We start from the raw sequence: 12,018 nt of genomic DNA, 5'->3' as shown, positions 1-12,018 counted from the left end.
CATCCAAGTATATTTCCCATTGTTTTTTGCAAATTTTACAAGCACATTTCTACAATTGTTGGCACCATTTCCAAAGCTTCCCTACTGAAACCATCGGTGGCTCATTTATACCACTTTGCCCACCAGGTAAAAATGCTATATCAGGGTATTCTTGACTATGTTAGAATTGATTAAGAAATCAAAAAAATGTGTAGAGCAGGAAACAATGTGACCTCTTATTGGTGTAATTTAGTACTTTCAGCCTTGGAAGCAGCTCCCAAATTGTCATCCATTTGTCATTTAACAATTTTTTTCTCCTCCATGCCAAGACTCTTAAATTTGACGTTTTTGCTCCCAAAATTTGTGGGCAAAACCAACTAACGTTAAAAGTACCACATTGATGTACTAATGTGTTCTTATTTTCTTAATGTTAATTGCATCAAATACCGCATGTCAATTTGTAGCATAAGGAGAGTTGCCAAATCATTATTCATAGTTATTCAATGAATTTAGGATGATAAATGATTAGATTATTGGAGTAGATTATTGAAGAGGTGGCAATTAGGGAGGGGGAGGTGAGGGAGGGGGAATTCAATTCGAAAACAATTGTTATTTGTGGATGTGTGTGTGTAAGATTATATGATTATAGCTGTCTTATTCTGTAATTGTTTTATTTTCCAGGCTCCCAGGGTACCGGTGCAAGCACTTGCCATGGTGGTTCCACCCCAGGAGCCGGACCAATCTCCAGTGAATGTTGGAAGTTCTCTTTCAGTAATTAATAAAGGTGAGTTTTTGATTGTTTTCATTGTTTAAGGGAGGACATTAATGTACTTTACAGTGGATTATAAATTTATAATTTCCTTCCCCCCTTCTAATCATTTGGGGCCAGAATCTCAAAGAAAGGAAAAGATGGGAAATAAAATATACAGCTAACTGATTTTAGAAGATTTCTGTAGATGTCAATGAAGCAAGTTTAGTTCTTGAGTAGTTGTTGCGTGATTCCATATTCTAGGATAACCGAGATTTAAATGTGGTTGCGTTAATGGACTTTTGGCAAACTGTCAAATAGTTCAGTTAATTGGCAGGTTTAAATAGATTTCTTGTCTTAATTCTAAAAAGTCGGATGAAGGGAATGTTAGAAACAGACAATTTGTTGTTTTTGAGGATTGAGGATAGGAAATCATGCTTCTCGTTTGAGCAAGGCACGCTAATAATCAGATTTGAAATTTCCTTGTTCTAAGAAAAACTGAATTCTGTTTTCAAGAAATGCAGGACTGAGCTGTAGGATGGATTTTTGACAAGAGTGCATAGACTTGTATGGAGATGGCTAGCCTACACTCAGGAAGAGCCATGCTTGTTTAATGCAGAATTAGATAAAGCATTTAATGAGGAAGCCTGGCACATCATACTAGATTTAGAGGTCTGTTGGGTCGTTGGTATTTGTTGCTCGCTGTTATGCCCAGGTCATTTTAATGGTCATGAATCTCAAAAAAAAACTATTTGGGTCAGCACGGTGTGTATATGGTCCTTGTAGGAGGTCCACTTAGAATAAAAGTTGAGCGGTGTGACCTGGTACCTGATGCAATCTGAAAGAAGTTGGAAACTTTGGGATGCATAAATTGTATTTTAAATTTTATCCAAGATGTGTGTGCACTGAGTCCAGTATTTTTTGTGGAGTTAGCAGATTTAGTGTTGTTTCCTCGTATGAGGTTTGAGACATATATCCTCTGTCACCCATCTCATGAAATGTTATCTTCAGGGTTTTAATTTGGTGAGATATTTCTATGTTTGAACCTTTTTTGAAATAATTAGTTTTCCTTTTGTTGACGTGATCTGTAATGATGTAGTAGGAAGGAACTGCAGATGCTGGTTTACATCAAAGATAGACACAAAATGCTGGAGTAACTCAGCAGGACAGGCAGCATCCCTGGATAGAAGGAATGAATGGGTGACGTTTTGGATCGAGACCCTTCATCTGTAATGATGCTGGTAGATTTACTTGGAGACGCTGTGTCTTATGCACCTGTTGAACATTGAGTCGACCTGTGCACGATGTTGTGGATGTCAGTTAAGAGATTAAGATGACTGTCCCATTTGCACCGTAATATCCCAATTTAGTTAGAACTGTGATGTAAAGGAGGCAAGATAGGTTTAATCCTATTTTTAATTGCATCAAAGTCCAAATGCAAGAAGAGCTAATGGGTGTTTTGGGAGTGTCTAAAAATGTTCTGGCATATTTTTCTGAATATTAAAGAAATTAATATGTTCAGATGAGCGGTGCAAAAATGAGTGTGGTGTGAATTTTTGACAAGAGGATACAGACGTACAGAGATGATTTTCATCCTAATTCAATTAGTCATCCTAATTGTCTAATGACCTAAACAATACAATACAATACAATATATCTTTATTGTCATTGTACAGGGGTACAACGAGATTGGGAATGCGCCTTCCATACGATGCAATAAATGAATTAGCTAATCAGTATAAATTTATATAATCCAGTGAAACAAGTGTTGTTGGAGAATGTCTGGTATGTCATTCGGGATTTGAATGTCTGCAGGATCAAGTTGATTTCTGTATTTCAAGCTATTAAAACAGGTCATTTTACCATGTTGAATGTCATAGCTTACAGTTAATAGCAGGATATGGTGGAAATGTTAGGGAAGGGTTGCCAAGAGCCTAATCATCTCATAGTTACCTCACCAACCAAACATTAATTGCCTTTACTGTGGCATCTTCATTCATAGTCATTTGTGAAGTATTTCATTACTCTGAATACACTTAACAAATTTAGGTTTCTGTTAGCAATTGTTAACATATCCTAAATTAAAGATGGCCATGAAATAACTTAAGTACAAGTCCTTTAGTGATATTGTAGAGGGAAACTGTTTTTGCTGAAATGCCACATCCCAAACTCAAATGTGGTGTTCATGCTGTTCATCAAACAATGGTATTAGCTGATCAATTCTGTTGCTCGGGTTGCTGCTACCGAGAATTAACAATCATCTTCAATCAAGTCGTCATCATGAGGGCTTGTACTTTGCTTCTCAATAGTTATCTACTGTTGGAATGAAAAGAAAGAAAGGTAATACAGTGGCCTCCATAATGTTTGGGACAAAGACCCTTTATTTGCCTCTCTACTCCACAATTTGAGATTTATAATAGAAAAAATTACATGTGGTTAAAGTGCACACTGTCAGAAAAAGGCCATTTTTATACATTTTGGTTTCACCATGTAGAAAGTACAGCAGTGTTTATACATAGTCCTCCCATTTCAGGGCACCATAATGTTTGGGACACAGCAATGTCATGTAAATGAAAGTAGTCATGTTTAGTATTTTGTTGCATATCCTTTGCATGCAATGACTGCTTGAAGTCTGCGTTTCTTGGACATCACCAGTTGCTGGGTGTCTTCTCTGATGATGCTCTGCTTGGCCTGTATTGCAGCTATCTTTAACTTATGCTTGTTTTTGGGGGTCAGTCCCCTTCAGTTTTCTCTTCAGTATATAAAAGATATGCTCAATTGGGTTCAGATTAGGTGATTGACTTGGCCCCTCAAGAATTGACCATTTTCTAGCTTTGAAAAACTCCTTTGTTGCTTTAGCAGTATGTTTGGGATCATTGTCTTGCTGTAGATGCCGGCCAATGAGTTTTGAGGCATTTGTTTGAACTTGAGCAGATAGGATGTGTCTGTACACTTCAGAATTCATTATGCTACTACCATCAGCAGTTATATCATCAATGAAGATAAGTGAGCCAGTACATTCAGCAACCATACATGCCCATAACACCCCTATCACTGTAGTATAAGAAAATAACTGCAGATGCTGAAGAAGGGGTCTCGACCCGAAACGTCACCCATTCCTTCTCTCCCGAGATGCTGCCTGACCTGCTGAGTTACTCCAGCATTTTGTGAATATACCCCTATCACTGTGTTTCACAGATGAGGTGGTATGCTTTGGATCTTGGGCAGTTCCTTCTCTCCTCCATACTTTGCTCTTGCCATCATTCTGATATAAGTTAATCTTCGTCTCATCTGTCCACAAGTCCGTTTTCCTTGTTCTTTTAAGTACTTCTTGGCAAACTGTAACCTGGCCATCCTATTTTTGTGGCTAACCAGTGGTTTGCATCTTGCATTGTAGCCTTTGTATTTCTGTTCATGGTCTTCTGCGGACAGTGGTGATTGACAAATCCACACCTGACTCCAGAAGAGTGTTTCTGATCTGTCAGACAGGTGTTTGGGGATTTTTCTTTATTATAGAGAGAATTCTTCTGTCATCAGCTGTGGAGGTCTTCCTTGGCCGGCCAGTCACTTTGCGATTAGTAAGCTCACCTCTCTTCTAAATGATGTTCCAAACAGTTGATTTTGGTAAGCCTAAGGTTTGGCTGATGTCTCTAATAGTTTTATTCTTGTTTCTCAGTCTCATAATGGCTTCTTTGACTTTCATTGGCACAACGTTCGTCCTCATGTTGATAAACAGCAATAAAAAATTCCAAAAGTGATGGAAAGACTGGAAGAAAGAGTAGGTGCTGAGAACTCTCTTTTACCTTCATTGTGGAGGCATTTAAACGTACCTGAGCATTTACAAACACCTATGAAGTCATGTGTCCCAAACATTATGGTGCCCTGAAATGGGGGGGACTTAGTATAAACAAAGCTGTAATTTCTATATGGTGAAACTTAAATGTATAAAAATGGCCTTTATTAAAATCTGACAGTGTGCACTTTATTAAAATCTGACAGTGTGCACTTTACAGCAAGGCCGGCATCTACAGCAAGACAATTTCTACAGCAAGACAAGTGATTTTTTTTCTATTACAAATCTCAAATTGTGGAGTACAGAGGCAAATAAATAAATGATGGGTCTTTGTCCCAAACATTACGGAGGGCACTGTAATTAGAATCCTGAATGATTGTGGACAAGTAGGAAAAAGTCAGTCTTCCACAACTGATGAGATCCAAAACCCGAGGAAGATAGATTTGTGATTGGTACTATTTGTAATCAAGCTTGCTGGCCCTATATAAGGAATACTGAAGTATTCTCAAGCATTCTGAAAAACACAATTGATGTGAGGTGGAGAAGCAAGGACCTGCAGATACTGTTATCTTGTGTGGAACATAAAGTGCTAAAGTCCTCGACTGATCAGGTATCATCTATGGAGGACATGGATAGGTGATGTTTCAATTTGGTCTTCAGGTCTCAACCTGAATTGTCATCTATTCATGCCTTCCAGAGATGCTAGATGACCCACTGAGTTACTTCAGCACTTTGTGTTCTACTGACGTGAGCCGACAGATTACGCCAAATGTCCGGCTCAATTCTGCTTGGATGCATATTCCATTGAAAGCATGTTGGGTGGGGTTGTGTCATGGTGTCCTGGCTCAGTACTGTATCAAGCTCAAGGTGAATTACCTCGTTAGAAGATATTGATAGAGGTGTGCACATGGTTGCTGATAACATTATCAATGCATCATTTGCCCCTTCCAAACGAAGTAAATTCTAAGGACTGTGCGCATCCACACTTGGGGGTAGAGGTGAGTATCTGCTAGACTTGATTGCGTCCCAAAAAAGAAACCAATTGGGGACCCCTTTGAGAAACTAATGAGGGCTTTATTATCGGAACAGATTACGAAGATATTACAATTGATATTGTCCTTTAAAGAATCTAGCGACTCGGTGCGTCTAGAATTATATGGAAGTTTTTCTTCCCTGAAGGACATTAGTAAACCAGATGGGTTTTTACGACAATTTAGTTTCATGGCCAGTTACTAAGGCTAGCTTTAATCGCTTTATTTCAACTATTTTAACTAACTGAATTTATTCCCTCAGTGTTGCAATGTGACTCAAATTAGTGCCTCAGGATCATTGATCCCAATCTTTGGCTGCTAATCTAATTACCTGACAATAAGTTATTGTATTCACAAAATGCTGGAGTAACTCAGCAGGTCAGGCAGCATCTCGGGAGAGAAGGAATGGGTGACGTTTCGGGTCGAGACCCTTCTTCAGAAGAAGGGTCTGAAGAAGGGTCTCGACCCGAAACGTCACCCATTCCTTCTCTCCCGAGATGCTGCCTGACCTGCTGAGTTACTCCAGCATTTTGTGAATAAATCGATTTGTACCAGCATCTGCAGTTATTTTCTTATACAATAAGTTATTGTATCCCTGCCTGTTAGTCCCAAGCCGCACCCTGTGTAAATATTTGTCCAGCCAAGGATTGTGATTGATTGTGTAAAGTATTTTGATCAACGTCAGGATCTTTGGCAAGTGCTGCAATTTGAATGATTGATAATCTGAAGAAGGTTCCCAGTATGGAAAAAGTGTTCCGACCTGAAATGTCACCTATCCATGTTCTAAAATGCTGCCTGACCAGCTGTTATTCCAGCAACTTGTCTTTTTTTTAATGCTTAGCATATGTACAGGGTAGAAGATTTGCTGCTGAAGGCCGAGCACTCAAAATCAAGCTCAGAGGCGTACAGCACAGAAATGGTCCACCACATCTGTACCGACTGCTACTCCCAACTACACTAATCCCATTTACCTACATAACTTTCTAAGTGGGTTTTTTTTTCTGGAAGGAGAAACAAGCCTAGGTAGCCATGATCTCCATTAATGTTCTCAATTTGCTCAAGGTAATTGAGGCCGATCCTTTATGTAATTCTGTATCAATTTAACACCCTTTGTCGTAAAACACTCAGTTTTAAATTAGAATGGTTAATGTTGTGTGAATGCAGTTAACTGCATAAAAAGATTGTCCTTTTTACATTTGATTTTTTTTCTTAAGTAGCAAAAACATTTGTCAGGCACTCTTTTAGGTTTTTATAAGTCAGGTACTCTGCCACATTATTAAATGTTGTTCGAAATTATAACGATGCTTTGGTATATAGTTACATCGTCTTTTTCTCTCCATTAGATTTTGAGACTTGTGACCCCAAATTTACTGAATTGTTACATTAATCCTGCCTGCCATTGAGATGCATCAACCCTAAACTAAACAGTCTTAAGGAAACATTATTTTAGAAGAACTGTTCTTAGCATCTGCAACAGGCTCGCCTGCTGTGTGAAATCTTGTGCACAGGAACACACGATTTCACACAGCAGGTGACAACCTTTATCACATTGGTACAACAACCTTTTACAGTTCCATTTTAAGATGTTCAGCACAAAAATGCAAGAATTAACAAATTGCCTTGTTGACATTTTTTTTGTGGTGAAATACATGAATATTGACTCGCTCCTGTTAGTCAAGGCTTTATTTTGTTTTTCAGGAAGTATTGAAATTTTACCTTGTTCTAAGAATATAGCTAGCAAAAATCCATGCTGTAAATAGCATCTATATACATTTATTAATCCAATAAATATATCAATTTTGAAAGTGAATATGATGCTATTAATATAACTGCATTGATTTTCTTAACATCTAATTTTGGTTCTTCACAAGTGTCATAACATGAGTTTAAAATTGAAAACATTTTCTCCAAAACATTGCAATGTTGTAGGAGTGAGCTGTCTCTTTATTAAATTTCCAATTTATTAAAACATTAAAAATATATATTCACAGTTGAAAGACCATCTGTACTGCTTTAAACTGATTGTAATGCCATCACTAAATTTTAGGTTATTACATGACATTTTTTTTTTTGTGATGAGTGTTTTAACAATTCACAATTGGATCTATGAATAACATCAGTTGCTTGCTTGCTGGTTTTTTTAATTCTCAAAGTATAATTTGCATGGTAACGATATTATGGTTTGATATAAACAAGTTCATCTTGTATGTACCCTTACTTGTTTCTGTTTTAGACATCTGATAAAAGCAGCTTTCCTAAAAAAAGTGAAGGAATTCTAGAAATAAATTCAAAATAAAATCCATTCTCTATCACTGTTCAAGGAGGCTTGGTGATAAAAAAGCATCTATCTTTTTTGCCATTGTACAAATTTGCATAGTTTAAATCTTGGTTATAAAATGTCATCTGGTCATTTTAATCCATTATGACAAATGATGTTTTTCGCACACAACAATGATTATGCAAAAAAACCCCATCTTTTTTCATAATGCATTAAGATGCTATCATGACATGTTTATATAAAACAAAAAATATATATGCTGGACATTGCTCTCTTGGGTCAGTCATATTAATTAGCCATTTATTTATGACACTATAAATATTTACAGGCCCTGGGATCTTTGTTAACAAACCAATATTTCAAAACAAAAAAATAAAAGGGTGAAAATTCTTAAGGAATTTCTTGGTGCTTGCTGAATCGCTAAAATATTTTTGTTGAATAACTACAGAATTCTCTGTTGAATGAACAAGTAAGATTAGTGAATTGTTTCTAACCCTATTATTTCTATGGTCTATGCAATCATTGAGGCATCGCAGAATCATCAGTCTTTTTTACATGCCTTTTATAAAAATTACTTGTTTTTGAGCTATCTTGATTTTCCTTACTCATAACTAATGCACAACCCTCCCAGCATCTTCAATCAAAGTAAAATTATTGGTACATTGAATTACTTTGTCATATAAAGTATATTTTCAAGCATGGACAGCACCGTAAATTTATGCCCATCTTCTGAAAATTGAATGTTTTACTTAATCAGGGTTCTGTCTCCAAAACCTTGTTTATAACTTCATGAAGATAAACATTATTTTGGCTATTTTGCCCAATTATTTGTTCCTTGTGTGAGTGATGTAAGTAGTATAATTTTCCAAGGTACTTCCCTGGAACATTGTGATGGTAGATGCCCAACACTTGGTCTGAGAATTTTAATTGTAGAGAGAAAACAGGAGAGCTTTAGTGAAGGAATTCTGGACTTTCGGGGTAAAGTGCCTGATGACAATTTGCCATTGACAGCGAGATTAAAATAATTAATGTTCAGGAGACAAGAATTGAAGAATGTAGAGATTTTGGGTGCTCTTGGTACTGGAGAAAATGGAGAAGGAAGGGGATCAATTGAAAGGCTAAGTATTTTTCAAATTAAGGTTTATTGAACCAGGAATATATTAATGGGTGAGAGAGTACATATGGGATATGAGCAGAAAGCAATTGAAGATGGCTTTAATTTTGTCTATTCATTTGTCTTTATCACACAATAGCTGCAAGAATGGCAACTGTACTTAACCGTTCTCCCCTTTCGCCAGCTGGGGTTTTGAGGCCAGACTCCATCTCCCTGGTTATATTGTATCAATTGAGGTCATAAAGATCAGAAATTAAGTCTTACTTCACTGGCTCAGTGCTGCCTCATGCAATATTGCATGAAACACAATTACCATCGAGGGAATTAACCTGCAATCTTGTGGGGGGGGGGCGCTGAAAACCTCAAATATTTGCATGTTTTAAATCCAATGGGATCAATGGGAAACTGGCACAATTTTTTTTTAAAGCTGCAGTATTCAAAATGAATGTATATTTTCAATCAGATAGACTTGAAAAGAAATTTAGAGAATCCATTGGAACACATTTGCATTTTTTGAAATATAATTAGTTAATGATCATCAACTTTCTAAATCTCAGATCGGGAATTTTTAAATTTTATTTCAATTTTTTTTAAGCCCAGAAGTCCACACCTCAAGTGCTTGACAAAGGAATTAAATATATTCAGAAAAGTTTCTTAGCTGTGTGGTAGGATTTATATTGCCCTAGAAGACAAAAAATTTTTGGACAAAAATATAGTTGTCGTAGTTGGGAAAGAGGTTTCTGGGCTTCGAATTGGGAAATAAATTGTTTTTCCATAGATATTGCAGTACAAAAAATGTCTTAATGTTACTCTGTGTTTTTACTATGATTGTACTTCTACCCAGTATCCAAAATTAGCATTTTCTAGAAATTCTATTGTTGAAACTTTCTTTTCCTTTCCCACTTCTCCTAACAAAAAAAAATAAAAAATGATGGCAAATAATTTCAGAAAACTTGCAAAACTGATATCTGGAATGCAAATTCTTCATTAGATTGAACAAAGCAAATGTAGAAAACTTTATGTTCAGTGCTAGACTGAATAAAAGCCACAATGTGGTGAAAAGTTTACACTGCTTTCACATGGGTAAGTAATTTTTGCATGGCATTTTTTCAAACATTTTTCGTGTGCTTAGGTACATCCAAGCAGAAGTCCAGTCCCCTGCAGGTAGCGGAACAGGATGTCCAGCCCTTCCACCAGTACCAGCCTTTAGAATGCATTGTGGAAGAGACGGAAGGCAAGCTGACAGAGCTGGGACAAAGAATTAACGCTATTGAGAAGGCACAATTGAAGTCACTAGAATTGATTCAGGGAGACACTTTAACCAAAGACAAGATAGAAGAACTAAAAAAGAGCAGAGAAGAGCAAGTACAGAAGAAGAAAAAGATTTTGAAAGAGCTGCAAAAGGTTGAAAGGGAATTGCAGCTGAAAACTCAGCAGCAGTTTACCAAAGAGTACTTGGAAGCCAAGGGTCAACAGCAGACGCTTCAGCTCCAGCAACAACAGCAGCAATGCCCACATGGAGGACTGTTCTCTCAGGTGGGGACTGGTGAATGTCTGCCAGAGGAAGACTTTTCAAAGTTGCCTCAGGTGGACACCATCTTACAGAGAGATGGCCAACAGCAGCCACCTGCAACCCAAATGGGGTTTGTTCCTATTCAACCTTTAGCAACACAAGTATCTCCAAACTTTGCTAGTTCTGTTTATCCTATCACTAACGTACCTGATCTACAGCGAGTAATTGTGAATCAGCCTTTGTTAGGACAGGCACAACTTGCTGGACTTGGACAGGGACTCTTAGCACAAGCACCTGATGGATTAATGGTTGCAACTCCAGCACAGACGCTAACTGACACTCTTGATGACATCATGGCAGGTGGGTTAAGAATTGGTCCTCTTTTATACTTTACCTTTGCTCACATCTACTAGCTTTTGGGTGCAAATGGATATTTGTTAGATTTATTCAGAGACAGAACTGTAGATGCAATGCTTTATTCAGACTACTGCAAGTGGCAATGCTGTTTCAAGCCAGCTTAAAAAATGCCATTGCTTTCAAGTTGGATGTGTAGAGCTCAGTCAGTGTCTGATAGATAAATGATGGGCTGTGTTTTGACAGTAATACACTATCACACCTGAGCAGCCCTAATCAGGGTCATGCCTCAGTACGTGACCTTTCTTTCCCTATCAGATGCTTGCCAGCTCTGCATTTCCAGCTTTTCCCTTTCATTTCAGATTTTCAAAGTTTACAATCTCTCATTGCCACTCATTTTCTAAGGGGGAAAAAAAAAGAAAATGAGCTTGAAATTAAATGCTAAGCTCATTTTAAAATTAAAAATCACACACACTAACTTGAAAATATATTCAGGGAGTTTATTACTAAACCAGCTATCTCAGTGCATGGGCATAGTCTCCATTTTGACTTGTTCTTTCCCTTAAATCTCGGATTTACTGTAATCTTGCATTTATTAACCTTTGTCATACAGTAGTTTAAGCCACAAGAAGCTGAAATAAAAAAAATATTGCTTAAATTGGAGGACAGTTTTATTTCATAATTTGTTATTAAAAGTCAATGTTACTTTGAAACATTGTTCAGCTGCAGTTAAATTGAAATTTGAAGTTCAACTTTGGATAATAATCTATTTCCAGGAGACCATTTTGGCTTAAACCAGCTGCAGTCTAGTTGCTTGAAGGGGGAAAAAAATCTCCCAGTCAAATCCCAGTCAAATGAAATGTCTGTGTATTTTTTAATGTAAAGATTGTTTTTTCCATTATTGCAGTATGCACAGCGATGCTCATTTACTTCATGAATTTAGATACAATTTTGATATTGAAGTTATGAATAACTGCAGCACATTCATCAAAAAATATTTCCGTAAATTGAAATCAAATTATATTTCAGTATCAGAATATTAGAAATAGAACTGAACCTCCTATTTCACATTACAGATGTGCTTAAAAAAGCTTTTGCCATGTTTTTTATCCCATTCAAAATGCTTTTTTTTTTTCAGAATATGAACTCATATGAAATTGATACTATTTCCCCACATACTGCCCATATATTACAAATAGAGAACTGTT

At 36.9% G+C, this 12,018-nt stretch overlaps 1 protein-coding gene across 11 annotated transcripts in view; it reads left to right on the top strand.

Moving 5' to 3' along the window:
• The window catches only part of ankhd1 (ankyrin repeat and KH domain containing 1), a 149,342-nt gene that overhangs the window by 97,887 nt on the left and 39,437 nt on the right, over window positions 1–12,018 (top strand). For 8 of the 11 annotated variants that reach the window (XM_078411481.1, XM_078411474.1, XM_078411480.1 and 5 more), the window contains 2 exons: window positions 661–763; window positions 10,076–10,816. In XM_078411481.1, the coding sequence (XP_078267607.1) occupies window positions 661–763; window positions 10,076–10,816 (844 nt within the window). The remainder of the gene's footprint in view (window positions 1–660; window positions 764–10,075; window positions 10,817–12,018) is intronic. The other 3 variants (XM_078411482.1, XM_078411479.1, XM_078411478.1) reach the window with 1 other exon arrangement.

This window comes from Rhinoraja longicauda, chromosome 14 (assembly GCF_053455715.1).
Source record: "Rhinoraja longicauda isolate Sanriku21f chromosome 14, sRhiLon1.1, whole genome shotgun sequence".
Taxonomy (NCBI): Eukaryota; Metazoa; Chordata; class Chondrichthyes; order Rajiformes; family Arhynchobatidae; genus Rhinoraja; species Rhinoraja longicauda.
The sequence above is the reverse complement of the archived record's forward strand: the minus strand, read 5'-3'. Positions and strand labels throughout refer to the sequence as shown.